The 17,784-nt window shown below is 33.6% G+C and overlaps 1 protein-coding gene across 9 annotated transcripts in view; it reads right to left on the bottom strand.

The window, feature by feature from the left end:
- The window catches only part of KCNT2 (potassium sodium-activated channel subfamily T member 2), a 363,831-nt gene that overhangs the window by 78,134 nt on the left and 267,913 nt on the right, over window positions 1–17,784 (bottom strand). For 6 of the 9 annotated variants that reach the window (XM_044266867.1, XM_044266865.1, XM_044266866.1 and 3 more), the window contains exons 18-20: window positions 15,787–15,892; window positions 11,524–11,696; window positions 2,155–2,226 (exon numbers count right to left, since the gene is read on the bottom strand). In XM_044266867.1, coding sequence (XP_044122802.1) covers window positions 2,155–2,226; window positions 11,524–11,696; window positions 15,787–15,892 — 351 coding nt within the window. The remainder of the gene's footprint in view (window positions 1–2,154; window positions 2,227–11,523; window positions 11,697–15,786; window positions 15,893–17,784) is intronic. The other 3 variants (XM_044266873.1, XM_044266869.1, XM_044266868.1) reach the window with 1 other exon arrangement.

Here is a 17,784-nt window from a genome sequence, read left to right on the forward strand (position 1 = left end):
ATCAATATGATGATCAAGTTTAATCCCTAGAAATATCTTATTTTGATGTTTCTTTTAACTTGGAAATTGACAATTGTTCTTTTATCTATTAAAAAACTTTTAATAGGTGGAAAATTAATGTAATATGGTCCCTTATGGGTCATAAAAATGATGACCAAGTCATATACCTTCAATCCACCTTACTATAATTTGAATCATTTTCTATTTGAATTCTTAGGGTTTTTTCCCCAATAAAAAATAATCTCTTCACTATAATTATCTATATTAAAAAAGGGAAAGATAAGGTGATAGAAGATAAGCTTGATTGTTAAAAGATACACAGATACAAGTTATGATGGGAAAATGAATATTTCATCAGTAATAAGTCAATGAAGTTGAAACTTGACAAAAAAATTTATTATGCATACCTGTGCTAAATAGCTAATAGCTACATATACCCACATGTTTCAGTTAATTCCATACTCAAAATGTTGGCTGTCGTAGTTTACGTATAGCCTTGACAAGTGATTTTAGTAATTATGATAAATATAAGTTTAAATCTATAGTAAATACATAAATTGGAATGGCATTTCAGAACCATGTATAAACATTTTGTTTTCCAGGTTTTAAGTTTAGATTATTTGTTTTTATATCCATTTAATATTAATTTGTACTCCTTTTTCCCCTTTTTTAATCTGGCTACCAATTTATTCTTACAACGCTACGTCTGTCATGAATTCTCCACACTCTCCTATTTGCAAAGCCACTGCCTTTTTATTCAGCATAGTTGCTTTATAGCATTTGGCCACCAGATGGCTGCCTAAGAAATAAATCAATATTCATGAAAAAACGATAATCTAAATGGCAACACTTCCTTTTAACTGTTTTCTAAGCCTTCTTTTTCAAGGAGAACTATAATGTGAATGTATGAATCCATGGGGCTGTTTGTAAGTGTTTTAATTCATTCAAAGGTGTTTTTGGCTTTTTAATGAAAATTCAAACACTAGGGAAAGAGAAGAACACAGTGAACCTCCATATTCCAATCACCCACTCAGATTCAATAATGATCAACTTGTAGCCAATCCCGTGTCATCTCTAATCATAGGAAGTTGATCCTCTCGTTTCTTCTTTCCCTCACCATAAACACTTCCATAGAGAAAGAATTAATTTCATAGTTTACATCATCAAAGACAGATGGGAGGTTTTTTTTTTTTTTAATATTGTTTTTCTAATGAATTTCAGTAGAATACTATCACTCCAAAGTAATATTACTATAAAATATAGGTTGATTTCACGTTTATAAATTTAAATAGTAATTTCAATACATCTACTACATCTTAGTTGATTAGATGATTAAGACATCTGATAATGCAAATTACATTAATATAGAATAGAGGTTAAATAAACATTAGTCAGTTTGCTCTTTAATGTATCCACAGCCAATAAACACTTCCAAAGTTATAAAACTTTGTTTTTTCAATCTACAGGACAAACGTAAGCATGAAAATTCTTAATTAGTAACTTTAGCATTTTGTTTTGAAGGCTCTGGCTGACTTTATTTTTAAATGGAAAACTAGCACATTTTATAAGCATAGTAGTTTAGAAATTCTTTTATATGGATGAACATGATTTATAGGAAATATAAAACTAAAGATCATATTTTAATACACATTGCACACATTTGACTTTTTGATTAACAAAGTTTTAGAAATTATATACTGATATATGTTACTAAAATAAAGGAAGTTCTTAAGGAAATGCTCCAGTTTATAAATCTGGCTTAAAAGGAGCATCTTTAAATTACTGGAAGATTTCCAGAAGTTATAACAATGTCATCAAGCATCACAACAATGGACCATTAGATTTTCTCTACCCCAAGGCCCACAGTAATAATGTTATTGCTAGAGACAACACAAAACTGAAATAGCTTTAGAAACTAAACAAAAGTGACAAAATTCACATGCAGCGAGATTTGTTTTAATTCAACAACAGATTACTGCTTCGCAAGTTTGAATACAAGATTTGTAACACGAGAACATAAGCTCTGCATGCAAAATACACCATATTTGCAATACTGAAATGGCAAATTACACTCATCATGCAACACGGGGCCACAGCACATGACAAACCACAGGACACCACGCTGGTTAGTGTGCCAAAGATTTCGTCACCTACTTGTCAATAGAGCCCACCATGTAGTAAACCATTGGAAACCAACAGATTGCATCCAGAAAATGCATATCTGGCCTAAGTAGCAGATGGGTTACAAAATGAAACACAATGTCACAACAGTGGCAGCGCTTCTAGGGAAAGGAAGTAAGTTGACTTAGTTTGCATTTCCAAAACTAAACACTGTTTGACAAGATTAATTTTAAGTGCCTTTTTTCTTAACATTAATTATGAAATATTATTTGTACTTGTTATGAATATACAATGCACTCAGAATGATAAAAACTTGTATTTCTGCTTTCTAAATCAGAAACATTATGGCATTATTCTACAAAAGAACTGAACTGATATTCTTAATTATAACTAAAAAGTCATATCGATGAGTTTCAAAATTATTCATGCAGAATAAAATGAGAAATTAATGATTTTTTTCTTAGATGGCCCAAAGCGTAGAGAACTAAATTACCATGCTTAACAAGAGCACCTTTCTTTAAGGAAAATACACAATTAAACACAACCCTTAATATGTCAGGATACCAGTCAATAAATATAGTATATGCACCCATGTACCACATTTATTAAAGAAAATTAAAACAAAAATAATTCACCTTTTAAGTAATTGACTTACTCCATATATAATTAAGCAACTAGTTATTGAAATCTTCACTTACATGTATATTTGAGGAAAGCATCATAATCCTGGATGCTTCCTTAAAACTCACCTAATCTATTGCATTCATTTTATCAAGTTATTGATTCTTTCATGCATTTATTCACTCAGCATATATGTATCCAAAACTTGTGATAAAACAGACACTTCAGTATACTAAGGCATATGAGAATATTGTGTTTCTTTGTACTGTAAGAAATACATTTTTTGGAACACAGGTATAAGAGCACACAATTACAATGCATTTTAATCAGAAAAAATAAACGTAAGTTGTACTTAGCAGGCATAATTAGGGGTCATTTCACAGAGGTTATGTTTAATCTGGATGTTTGCTAGTAAAGGAGAAAGAGAGGGAAATTCTAGGAAAAGGAAAGTGTAGCACCTATAATATTCCAGCTAAATGAAGCCTTTTCCTCGCTGACTTATTTTCTTTCTGCTAATCATCCTCTTAACCCTTTACACTCTAAAGAAAAAGAATGCACAATACAGTTAAATGAAAAAAGATGATGTGCCAAGGAATACCACTATGGTAATGTTGATCTCTCTCTCCCACCATTACATTTCCTTGAAGTCCTTTTAAAAGACCCCATGTTATTACATATTATAATTGTACCACAGTTCATTTTAAAAATCCTCAATTAGCTTGTAAGGTATTTTCACTTTTATGCTACTGAAGTTAAAAGTTATTTCCAATATCTTGCTATTACAAATACAGATATAAACATCTTTGAATGAAATTTTTCTAGTACTAGTTTTTTAATCATTTATTGCAAAACATTCATAGAAGGTATATTAGTGAATTATAGAATATAAATAGCTTTAAAGCTCATGATATATATTCTTTTCAACAAATAGTAATGGTCCCAGTAGCGATCTTTCTATAGTGTCTTCTAGTTCTCTGAGCACTGCTTTGCTTCTTAAAAACAGAAGTGTCATCTCACTGCTGATTCAAGACCCTCCCTGTCTCCCTAGCCCTACCTCATGATTATAGAAGCTGGTATGAGGATGCCAACCGCCACAGGCCCGAGGCAGTACTGAGGTTTTGCAGTGATCTGAGGAATTATTTTGCCCGTGTCTTTTTTCGGTTGTTATTTTGTTTCATCTCTCTTTACTCCCATATGGTTTTAGTCAGATAAAGTGAGTAGCTCCGTAACTTATGTGGCAGAGATAAAGCCATAATCCTTTGCTATTAATTGCAGATAAATCTACACCCTGGCTGGAATAACTACGCTTTTAATCTGACTCTTCTTTTAAATTCAGATCATTTCAATTTCTTTATGTTATCTTCTGTATTCTAAAGCCTAGTAAAGCAAGAGTAAATAATATTGCATAAGTCAACATAGTAAAGGTACTGAAAATCTGTGTAATAAATAGTACTGGGGTCACTGAGGACAAAATTAAGTCTTTATTTCATGCCAACCCTTCTGTTGAGTCAAAACTGAAAATATGCCCTTTGTAATTTGTTGCTTTGTCCAGTATGAATAACTAAAGTTACTTAGACATCAAAATTATTGCCTTGTTTTAAGAAACTCATGAATTTTACCCACGCATAATTCTGCCACAAATGTTTATTTACAATATGCAAGCAATCTTCCACATCCTCGGAAATTACTTCAAGATTTTCATTGTGGGAACGTGGTTCATCCTTAGGTGGATTCGGCTGTTTTATAAGGTAAACCAAGCCCTTGAAACCTAGTAAATATATCATCTCGATGAAGCACATTTACTGTGGGGGGTCTAAGGTGCCACACTCATATAGCAAATAGATTTATCTCCTACTTCTATCAATAAGGATAGTTTAATAACATACTTGAAATATTAAAAATATAGGCATTGTACATTTACATGTGTTATGTTAACTCACTTAAATAAATTGGCAACAGTGATCATGTCACTAAACTGCTTAGTAGCTATTGAGTAACATAAACGATATCATGGACTCTTAATAGACTAATCTTCCCAATTATTGAAAGTTAATTGGAAAGCTAAACCTTTACATTGAAAACCACTAAGCAAAAACATAAAACATTAGAATAAAATGCATGCATTTTTTTTAAATGCTAAATAGAGAAGACCTATCTATGTTAGAAATCACATTATGGAAAAGTAGTAAAAATAATTGCATACTTAACTACAAAGCTCATCACAAAAATTTTAATATATAAGAAACAAACATTTAAAAATGTATTACTTATACAAAATCTACATATTTACTTAATATGAAAAAAGTATTTCAAATCAATAAAAGATAGACCTAACAGGGAAATAGATCTAGCACAAAATAAGAATGCAGAGACCCAAACCAAACATGCTTAATCTAACTAGTAATAAAAGAAATAAAAATTCAATAAGCACAAAAATTTATGTTAGTAAACAGAAAAAAACTGAGCACATCATTAATCATCATCCTAACTAACTGTATTAAGATGACTGCGTATGAGTCTAAAACATCATATTCTTACAATAACTTTCATTATAAAAATTACCACTATATTCAAATGTTAATTAGCTAGTGTTTGTTAGGAAGTGAAAAGGTATGTGGATTGGCATGGGTTTGCAAAGTTGAAGATCATTACTTCTCATTTAGCTAATTACTATAATGGACTTAATTTCTGATTTTTAAATTGAAGAAGTGAATATAGTGAAGTTTTTTTGTTTTTTTTTTTTGTTTGTTTGTTTTGTTTTTGTAAATAAACTTGTAACGTATTTTTATCCCCAGGGGTACAGGTCTGTGAATCGCCAGGTTTACACATTTCACAGCACTCATCATAGCACATACCCTCCCCAATGTCCCTATCCCCACCACCCTCTCCTGTCCCCCCAGCAACCCTCAGTCTGTTTTTTGAGATTGAGTCTTTTATGGTTTGTCTCCCTCCCAATGCCATCTTCTTTCATTTCTTTCTTTTCCTACCCCCCCCCCAAACCCACCGTACTGAGGGTTTTTTTTTGGTTAACATTTCATTAATCTATACTTAAGCAGTTTATTTCTTTCTTAAAAATATATAAGGAATTTTATTTCAACTGCTTAAAACATATCTCCTGTTTTTGTTAACTGATTTTCACCCAAGTCCACTCATCAGTTTGAAGAATGACAATGTCACTTTCTTGATTGGTGCAGGTGGGAAACTAACACTTCCTGGCTGCCTTTTCTAGGGGAGATATTGCACTAGTGCTTCATATAGAGTCCGTCTTATAGAGTCTCGATATTACTTGTTAAAATAAATGTTCTACTCATTTTACACATGAGAAAATTGAGGCTTAGAGAAATTTGAGAACATGCAAAAAGGCTTTTTACCAAGAAGGTACGTAAGTAAGTTTAGACCTTATCTCAGATCTGTATGAGTTCAAAGTTTGAATGTCTGTCATAAAGGACTCTGATAATTCAAACAATTTATCATTGCTTTTCAAATAAGCTGAAGTTTACTTGACACTATATATGAAAAGATGATTGATGTAATAAAAGAACTGTGTAAATAAGGTGTAAAAAATAGGAACATAAGCCTGGATCTTGCTCTTCAACTTTATGTAGCTTTGGGTAATATATCCCAAAGCTTTTGACTTTTGTTTCCATATTTTATGTGAAATGATATTATCAGATGACCAGCTGATCTTTAAGGGTAGGGAAGTAATCAAAATATTTAAAATCAGTATGGCACAGCAACAGGCCAAACTAAACAGATGTCCATCCAGCCAGAACTGAGACCACCTCTTATGAGCCAGTACCAAGTGCAAGATGTTTTCCATTGTGCCTGGGTTCCACTTAGTTACCAGATGAGATCTAAAATCCTTTCTCTTTGGAAACATTATGAACCCTTATTCTGACATATTAAATTTGTCAATATTATCAATTTAATTTGCATTTTTAAATTCCTACTTATGACATCTGTTATTTATTTGTTATATTGAATTAATTGGTCTTTCAACTAAATTTCCTAAATAGCCATGTATTGAGTGTTATTTTCAGCAATGCTCATGTAAATTTAAAACAAAGTCAAAACCCACTAAACTAATAATTGTAGAAGTGTGTACAATCTTTAAATTTATAAATTTATAAATTCTTGTAACATGGAAATATTCTGAAGAAGAAAACAACATTTCTTTGTAACATTGTAGGATACATTGCAAAATACTAGTCATGGCAGAGCAGTAGGAATCTCAAAATGATCACATAAAACTTTCTGGAACATTATTTATTAGTGTTTAGTTTTTGTTTCCTCATTCTTAACCAAAAGAGCAGAGGGCAACAAATAAAAATAGTAGATACCACTTTCAGGAAGTCGTCAGGAAGCTAATAAACTTTACAACATGTACTTTCATCCTAACCCTTTGGAAGAAAATCACCTAACAAACATCATGGAACTAGTTAGAGTCCAAAATATAAGTCATTAGGAAGCAAGAAAATTTGTAATGCAAAATAATCTGAAGTTAAAATATATTGTTACTAAAAAGAATTGACAATATATTTTTTTACATATATCAAAAACCTGTAAGATAAGCAAGATCATACAGTTGAAAGAACAATGCACTATGAATTATATAGAAGGTTCTAATCCTAGAACTGACCTTGGAAATATTCATTTAATTTCTTTGGTCTGTTTTTCCTTGTCTATAAAATAAAGTACTGTAACAAAGCAACATAAGTTGGTTTATTTAAATGTTATCACTGTAACCTGAAAACTTTGAGATCTTAAGCTGCTTAGTAGATCTTTCAGGTTAAATCATCACCATATGATGTGGATATATTTATAAGGGGAATAAGAAAGTAAAATAAAGGCAAAGTGTCTAGTATGATGACTGAGATAGTAAATGTCCAACGATTATTACTATTATGAACAAAGGGTAGAAGTAAAGAAGATTAATTTTATTAAATGATCTATATGGTGTTTTTCCAACAAAACACTCTCTGATAAAAGCTACATAGCTACACCTAGATTTTTACAGAAATACTGACCAATTTGCCAGTAATTTAAGGGAAACAGGATTTTTGGTTTTTTCTATGATTAACCAGATTCAGGAAATAAGACTATAAAAACATCTACTTGCTTTGATAATGCTAACTTACAAATCAACAATCAACCAATCCATCATTAATGGGGCAGTTTGGCAACCTCTTTATTAAGAACCAAACAGAAAGGGACTGATTTAGTTATAGCCATTCAAAAATCTCCAAAAGATACACATTAAGGAATGCTAGTCCCTGCCACCTGCTCAGTGGGACAATGAGGTGGACAAAGGGGAATTAGTGATGCTGAGATGGGATTACTTAAAAGACTAGATATTTAAAAAGAGAAGAGCCTATCTCCATTTTATGGAGTGAACACCACTCCAAAATTTGGAGACTGGATTATTTTGGGAGGTGCAATATTGTGATCTATAAGAAATCTATATTTGGGCATTCATATCATCCATGGTTCTTGGATCACAGCTCCCAAAATGCTTGAAATTTTCTGAGGATAAGAGCAATGGGAGCATCTTTTGTTAAAATATTTGTTCTCTTGTCCTCCGTTCCTGATCTCACTTTAGAGCCATAAAAGTGAAATGAGTGTCTTGTTATTCATTACAAGCCCCTTTCCACCATAACTGGGTTGATATTAATGAGGGGACTTTTGGAAAGCACTCCTGGCTTGTTGCTAGGGGAACCGATCATGAATAGAGAGTTGGAATTCTTAGTCCCATCCCGTGATTTCTAAGGAGTAGAGAGGGGTTGGAGTTTGAGTTTGACCACCAACGGCCAATGATTTAACCAATTATGTCTATGTAATGACCCGTCCATAAATACCCAAAGGAAGGAATTTAAGGAGCTTCTAGGTTGATGAATGTGTGGAGATTTGGCAAGAGTGTTGCCCCCAGAAAGAGCATGAAAACTCCATGCCCCTTCCCCATAGTTTGCCCTATGTATCTCCTCCTTCTGGTTCTTGAGTTATATCCTTTTAAATAAACCAGAAGTCTGGTAAGTAAAATGTTCCTTTGAGTTCTGTGACCTGTTCTAGTGAATTAATGGAACTTGAGTGGGGAACTCTGATTCCTAGTCTGTCAGTCAGAAATGTAGCTAAACAGGGGGGCCTCGGTGGCTCAGTGGGTTAAGCCTCTGCTTTCAGCTCAGGTCATGATCTCAGGGTCCTGGGATCGAGCCCTGCATCAGGCTCTCTGCTCAGCAGGGAGCCTGCTTGTGGGAAGCCAGGCAGAAGCTTGAGATATGAGCCAAACCAGGCCCTGACTTGCATCTCCCTGACATTAAGGGGTTAAGCAACTTCAGCAATGAAAAGGTTGAGCAGTGCTGAGAAAGGGTTTGTGCTATGAGTCTCATGATCGCTTATGTGACTACCCATTGGGGTTTATCAGGTACAGGACAATGCAGGCCTAAGTCCTAAATCCGTGACTGGACCTTGCTGTTCTTGCATGGGCCGTAAATCGCATCTGGTGCCCCTTTTCAGTCCCTTCATCAATAGGGAACTTATCTATAAGTAGCAACATGCTGGTGTCAGGATGCCTGCGTGTTCAACCTAAGGGAACTAATAAACAGGAGCCTGGAGAAACTATTTTTGGTATGTGGTGGGCAGTTAGTCTTCCCTAATTGTTTCTGCTTTCTATATAATCGGGCACACTTCGTAATAAAGTTGGCGCTGCTTGGACATCGTCCACTGTGTCCCTCCTGTCCTCATTTCTTTACAGCTCTTCTTCGTCTCACCATCCTCATGACCCTGGTCGTGTTGTCGCGCTGGCTGCGACACCTGCTTCCCCCTCTCTCTCTGCCTGCCTCTCTGCCTACTTGTGATCTTTCTCTCTGTCAAATAAGTAAATAAAATCTTAAAAAAAAAAAAGAAGAAGAATTGTAATTAAACAACCTGGACTTGTGAGTAGCATCTGAAGTCCAAGAATGGGGCCCCTGGAACATCCAACCTATAGCCGGTCAGTCAGAAACAGAGGTGCTAAAAGCTAAAGCTTGTGACTGGCTTCTGAAGGGAAGTGGGCAATGTTGTAGGACTGAACCCTTAGCCTGTGGAACCCTTAACCTAGACAGTAGTATTGTCAGAATCAACTTAAGCTGTAGGACTCCCAGTTGGTGTCTCAAGTGTTGCTTGTTGGGAATGTGGGAAACCACCCACCAACACATACATGCATTGAAACTGGGTCCAGGAACCCAGCTAGATTCACAAATTAGAACAAGAAATCTTACCTTGAAATAATGTAAAACAGGGGAAAGGTCAGCTTTTACCCTTTGCTTTATTTACCACAGTGATGCTATAAGCACGGTTCTACTTTTTCAAGCCTCTTCCTAACTTCCTTTCTGTATTCTGGGGCCTCAGAGGATCCACTCTGATCCAGTACATACAAGATGGGGATGCTCTGAGGCAAGGAACTTGTAAATGCCCCTGCCTTAAATTCTACATTAAGGAAGCAGACACACCATAAGGAAAAAGAGCCCAAACCTGATGCGTCCAAATTCACCACACAGGGTGAACTGAGCACTCCTTGTGTGCCATTTGAGCCAGTCCCTTTGAGCTTCCTGCCAGAACGGTTCTACTACTAGGCATACTTTCAAAGGCCTTGGAGGTGTTTCACAACCACTCCATTGTCAGAGCCATCCAGCAATCCAACTTTCATCCTCCTAAGATTTGTTTAATTAGCTTTTATTTTTTCTGACAATGCATCCAAGTTTCTGACCTTTCCTTGGACACTAAAGTGGTATCAGGAAAGTCACTGAGTCATCATATCTGAAAATGCTTCAGCTGAAACCTCTAGAATATTCTCAGTTTTTAGAGTTATCATTGTGATAATGATGCTAAGAAAGATGCATCAATGAGTGTCTTCATATATTCTTGGTATATATCAAGTGTCTTGTATATTCAGTATAAACGATGATATGAAGTTATAGTGGGAAGATATTTTTGTTTTCAAGAACTTCTTTTGATAAATTTTAAAGGCAGAGATGAGGCAACAGATTTTGGCCTCATTTAGCTTATCCTGAAATTTTGTACCACTTTGGAATTTAAAAGGAGAGTTGGAGGATCTCAAAATACGGTATTGATCTAAGGACCATCTGTTACCAATTTTGAGTCACAGAGAGGAATATCATAATTTTAGGATACAATGAGTTTGACCACTGCATTCATGACCTACATTTATATTTGCATGAGGAATTTTAAATGCTTAAGTAGTCTTATTTCACAAGAGTATATCAATCCAACATTTTCAAAATAAATGAGCATGGTAAAGCATTAATTATTCATATTGTGTTATAGAATATATGTTTTAACAGTGGAAGAATCACAATAAGTTATGATGATGTATCACAGTATAACATAAGAATGGATCATTAATATGCTTGGCTGATAATTAACGGTTCTTTAGAAAGACCAAAAAAATTGTCCAGTTTTGGCAGAAATTTTCCAGGCTAGTTGATTAATTTAAGGAAAATAACTGTAATTATTTCAATGGCATGTTTCCCATTGGTATTGAGTGATGACCACTTGCAACATAGTTTTAAATAAAAAGCTCAGAGTGTTCCAGTGATGTTTTAAGTAGTATTTGTGAAACAACCATATTCAATGATTGTTTTGTACCATAGCACAAAATATATCTCCCAATGAATCATGCGCCATAATGTATCTGATTTAAAATATCCCAAGCAAATTAGAATAAATTATTTTTGATATAATATTAAAAATTCTTTGTCTTGTGTGGGTATTTTAAAATATACTTACGGATTGTCCAATAGCAGTACTATGGGATTAAGTTCTTTCTTTGGTCTATAATATGCCCTGAGAGGAACAATAAAATTATACAATCCATTTCCAGCTGTTTCAGCTGCAACTATAATTAGCTTATTTTTGAATCCATAGGCTTTTGCGTCCTCATAGTAGTTATGCTGGCAACTCTAGAGAAGAAAAATTATACAAAGAAATGCTATTTTTACACTCCGCTAAAATTTGCTGAAAAAATTTAGGATATATGGAAGAGTAAAATTAATCTAACCTAGCAAATCCTTTATTTTATAACAAATTTGAAAATAGTTACATTTTTCCATGCCCCATTCTCCAGCCTATTTCAAGAAGTGAAGGTATGCATGGACAAGGCAAATGAATTGTAAGTGTGTAGCTTAATATGGGGGAAGACAAAGTCAGAAATATGTGTGTGCACATGCTCTACTGTAAACTAAAACATATTGCTCAATGACATCTGGATACCTATATTTAAAAATTACCATAATGTGTATGTATATCAAAAAATCATGTTATATATTTTAAATATACACAATTTTTATTTGTCAGTCATACTTCAAGAAAGCTAGAAAAAAACTACCTCTGACTTTGAGTTCCAGAAAGATAATAATATTATCATCAAATGACCTTGGAACTTTCCAAGTACTGAACATCTAAAGGGATGGATACCGAGAAAGATTTTCTTTGTTGTTAAAAAACAAAAAAAGAAAACCCTTAATTGTCTAAACATATACCTGAGCTGGCAAGATAATAACAGAAATACACAAAAGTAAAATACCAATATTAATACTAACAACAAAACAGTAACAATACATTATCAGAGTCCAGAGAGTAACAATACATTATCAAAACTCATTGTTATTCTGAGGTTATTTTGCTATTTTCTAGAGACCTAGTACTCACTGGACTTAGCATTATTAAACCAAGAGTCTTTTAAACTAAATTATCTGCATGGAGAACTGCTTTCGTGTTCTGCCCTTTTATCTTTCTATGTCTCTGTGTGGGTTTCTTTTTATTCGGGTTGAGATTAGTTGATTCTCTGTGGATTCATCACCAATTCTGGAATATTCTCTACTTTTTTCCTTCAATAAAAAACTACAAAATGCTGTTGGGAAGAAGGCACCATGAGTCAGCAGAAACAATAAACAATAGAATTAGACTCACAAAGACTACAGGTTTTGTTGTTATTAGATTTAGAACAGAAAAAATGAATGTGTTTACTATGTTTAAAGAAATATAAAGTATGAACAAAGAGCAGGAGGCTACTTAATATATTCGGTAGATGTTAAAAGAAATACACATATTCTCTTCTAGAACTAAAAAGTATAACAAGTAAAAATAAAAACTCAAACAATGGGTTAGATTGCACATTTGACACATGTGAAGGGGTCAACTGCAGACATCGATGTAATTACTCAGAATGTGCTAAGAAAAGAGATATAAAGTCGTATGGAGAAATTAAGATACTTGGAAGCTAGTATGACAATGTCTAACATATATTTAAGCAGAACACCTGAAAGTGAGTTTAAAGTATCAGAAACAAGACCTATTCAAGTAAATATTAACTAAGGATTTTCTAGAATTAATGAAATATTCAAAACCTCAGGTTCTGGAATTCCAGCAAATCCCTAATTCAAATAAATAAATAAAAATTCAGCTTCAGAGGTATGGTAATAAAAGTGCAAAACAACGAGACAGTCAGATCTTAGAGAGCCAGACTGAAAAGAGAGACCACCATTAATTTTCAGAATACAAACTAGAATGAGAGCCAACTGTTCAATGGCAACATGGATCCCATAAGGCAGAAAATAAAATTCTAATGTGGGAAAAGAAAAAGAAAACTCATCCCGGAATTGGACACCCAGGAAAACTGTCTTTCAAGAATAAGGGCATTTCTAGGGAAACTAAAATTGGCACAACTTAACACTAATAGGACTTTAGTAAGTAAATTTCAAAAGCTGTAATCAGTAGGAAAATGAATCCAGAAGGTTTAGACATAAAAAGGGAATGAAGAAAAGGGGAAATGATTTTTTAAAAAGGAGACAATAAGCCTTCATTGGAAGTATGATTGAAGAATTACTAATATAAGTAGGATCTGCAACCACATGAAGGAATGAATAAGGTCACTCACAAAGAGGTCATGGACGGAGAAGAGTGACGAGTGATGTTGAGGTATTAAGAATTTCAATATTTATGAGATAAAATGAAGAAAAACAATTAATTAATTTAGGTTATTCAGAAGTAGCTCAATTAGAAAGAAAAAACTAAACAAAACAAGAAAATAGGGGCATTAGTGTTGATAAACCTTGATCAGGAACCTTTTTGTTGATACTGTTGCAGAATGAACTGGGCAAGTAATCCCAATTCGCACACTTTACAGATGCAGTAGGATTGACTGTATAATCCCATCTCCTGACTGCAAAGTAGGCATTTATCTACGTAACAGACCAGCACCTCCAGCCGGCCTAATGCTAGATAAATAGAGGATAATACCCGAGGTCATCTGCCAGTCAACAGCATTCAGAAATTTTGTCTTCTTAATATGGTAAAGAGACAGCTCTGAGTCTTTGCTTTAAAAGACCCTCTATTGTTTCTTTGCCAATCCAATCCTTATCTCAGAAAGTTTAGCTTTTCGATTGTATCAGGTTCCCTGCGTGGAGATAAGTCATTTTTAAATCTTTGATCTCCCAGTGTGTTTTTTCTCCTGAATTCTGAGTTAAAAAGTAAAATGCAGGGACACCTGAGTAGCTCAGTCTGTTAAGCAGCTACCTTTGCCTCAGGTCATGATCCCAGGGTCCTGGGATCAAGTCCCACATCAGGCTCCTTGCTCAGAGGAGAGGATGCTTCTCCCCCTGCTCCTGCTCCGCCCTCCAATAAATAAATAAAAATTTTTTAAAAATGCTAATCAGGTTTTGTGGTGCCTGAGGCTTATGTTACTTGGGGATCCTCTTTAAGGAAATAACACAAATATCACAAATTTATAAATTTTAAAAATTATTCATAGGTCCTTAGAAAGGGCTAATACAGGTAAAGGGGTCCTGAAGCTTAAGATTTACTACTGTTACCAAAAAGATACAGCTAGTCAGCAGTATCAAATACTTCAGATAGTAAGTTAAAACAAAGGACCAAAAGGACCAAAAAAAAAAAAAAAAAAGGCATTGAGATATTGAGAGAGGGACATCTTAATGGACACAGAGGAATATTTAGGAGCAATGGCAAAGATTCTCTAATGTTCCACTATTCTTCCTCAAGAGTGACAGTAACAGCCAGGCTTCATGATGTTTATCTTATTAAAAAGTAGTAGTAGCAAGAATATTAATAGAATGTATTAGGTGCCTACGCATTTATTAACTTCCTGGCACTGTGTGAAGCATTTTGGTTGTGCTAATTTATAGAATTCTCACGAGAACCATCGAGGCTTGTAATTACAACCATGTTATAGATATGGAAACTGAAATGTAATGGCAAAGTTATTTGCCCAAAATGCAAATCCTGTAAGCAGAGAGCTGGGATTTTAACTCTCGTTAACGCCAAAATTTAGAGTAAAAGAATATATTCCTGGTTAGAATTAGCAGCACATTTTAATTTCTTGGAGGTGTAGGGTTTGAGAATCTTCTTATCTGCTTTCTTATTCATTAAGAGAACAAACTCTTATAGAGGTCATGCCCAAGCCATCTTGGGAAAGAGATTTTAAAATGTCTGCATTCTTGTAATCTTTCTGTTTTGAATGGCTCCTTTAGAACATCCAAGCAAAAATCAAGAGCTACAGTAAAATCTTTAGAAAAGGAGATAATAACCACAAAACAGACACTAGTTTTCAGTCTAATCAATAACGAATCTTTCTGGCTAACACATAGACAAGTGCATTTCACCATGCCAAGCAAGTCCACATTAAGCTTCGAGGCAAAAAAAAAAGCCTTGCAAAATAGTGCACAATGGGCCAAAGTGATTTTGAAAGACTCTGGATGTTGAGAGTTCATAGGTCTGAGGTTCTGGCACCTATGTTTTTCTCTTTAAAAACATGACTGACTGAGTCCTCCACTACTTAAGTAGAAGGGGAAAGCATTTGGGTGATCTTTAGTACAGTTAAGAAAGTACAATTCACCATTTATTGTATTGCATTTACATCTGAAAAGATAATGTTCTTTAAACATATTTTAGTCAAAAGACTACACAAAATTATTTAAATATATGTAATTACAAAATGCCATAATTTCAGTTTCAGAGAAAATAACAATTGCTTACCTTGTCTAGTCTTAAGCAGCAAAATGGCACTTTTTCATGAAGGAGATGACAAAAAGTAGGTGAACTTCCTATATATGGAGAGTAAGGTGGATAGCCTTTAGCATATCTGTAAAACAATATGAAATATTTGAGTTGCCTTGAAGAAAACACACATAGTTGGACAATTAAGTGATAGCCATGTGTCTCTATTTTGATAAAGTATGGTGCACCCCTTTATGTTGTAATTACATTTTGATAAAGAAATAGTTAAGATTAGGGATAAGAAAACTGGATCAAATCTGGCCCATCAGCTGGTTTTGCGAATTAAAAGTTTTCTTGTTTTGTTTTGTTTTTTTTGTTCTTTTTTAATCTTAAATGTTTGGAAAAAAATTTTTAAGTAAATGGGTGGAAAAAATAAAAAAGAAGAATATTTCATGTCACATAAAAATTACATGAAATTAAAATTTAAATATCCACAAGTGAAGTTTTTTTAGAATATAGCCATGTTCATTCATTTTATGTATTGTCTATGGGCAATTCAAAAATATTTGGATTGGTGCAGCAAAGATTATATGGTCCATAAAGTCTAAAGTATTAGCTAGTTCCTTCTAGAAAAAGCTTGCCATTCCTTGATTTAAAAGAGTTAGATAGATTTTTTAAATTGCACTATTAATTTTTATAAAACACATTTAAAGCAAAATGACTTATTATGATTTATTCCATTAATATTCATTAGTCATGAATACATAACCACAAAGGAGTAAACAACTGAGTTAAAAATTCATATGCTCCCCCAAAACAGACTATTGTTGGAATCATGCTTAAAATATTATCAAAGATAATTATTTGTTGACTTAACAAAAGTAGCCACCTGTATGCACATTACGACTATATTAATTTTCAGAATAAAACTATTATAAAAAGAAGAATAAATGAAAGTTAAGAAAGAAAACATAATTTGGTAGAGGCAAGATTCCTTTATCTACTATGAAAACTCTTCTCTTTTAAACAAGAAATTTCAGCCTAGTTTAAACTGTTTTCCAGACATTATTAGCTCGGAGAGTAAAATGGTGCACATTTTGCAAATTTAGAAGTTGATAATCTCCACTATTATTTCAATATCTTTTTCAGTTTGCTTAGGGAAAAAAAAAAAAAAAAAACCCACCTCCGAATCTTTTCAGAAGGACATGTAAAGAAAGAATTTCAATCATACCACACATCATTTAGAGAGTCAAACCTCTCCTTGTTACCATCGAATATTTTATAAATATATTTGAGTGGTACTGATTTTCTGGAGAGTGGATTGTGTTCTGTGGGAACATTAAACTTCCTTGTAATAATTTCTTTTAAGTGTGAAGGATTAAATGAAGAATTTTTTAAAGTTTCAATTATATTTCAGTTCATTTTATTCAATTCAACATTAACTGAACATCTATTATATGAAAAATATTGGGAGTATTTAAATGGTGTTACCACTGCCCCTGCTACTACTACTACTACTAGTACTAGTACTACTACCAGTAGTAGTAGTAGGAGGAGTACTACAACTCCTAGTAATTATTACTCATTGAATGCTTACTCAACACAAAGCAGTGTCCTAAGCACTTCTCCATTATCTCAATTAATCTACATCTGAACATTATGAGGCAGTAATTATACCCCCATTGCAGATATAGACACCGTGGTTCAGATTGTTTAATCAGTCACTTGCACATAACCAGTATAGGGTGGAACTGACATGGAAAACAAACTCTTTTAGACTCCATTGTCAAGACTGCTGACCCCTGTGTTTCCCTCAAGAAACAGCAATATATTATGTGAGCAAGACAAGTAAACAAATCCTACTGAAGATTAAAATGTGATTAATAGCATGTACACTGGCACTATGTATTATGGAAGCATAGTAAAGAGAACTAGTACTTCATGTATTCATTCATTCAAAATATTACTGATGTATACCATATGAAAAATACCTATGTAAGATAAGGAAGGGAAATTTAATGGAGGAAACCTGCACTA

This window comes from Neovison vison, chromosome 10 (assembly GCF_020171115.1).
Source record: "Neovison vison isolate M4711 chromosome 10, ASM_NN_V1, whole genome shotgun sequence".
Taxonomy (NCBI): Eukaryota; Metazoa; Chordata; class Mammalia; order Carnivora; family Mustelidae; genus Neogale; species Neogale vison.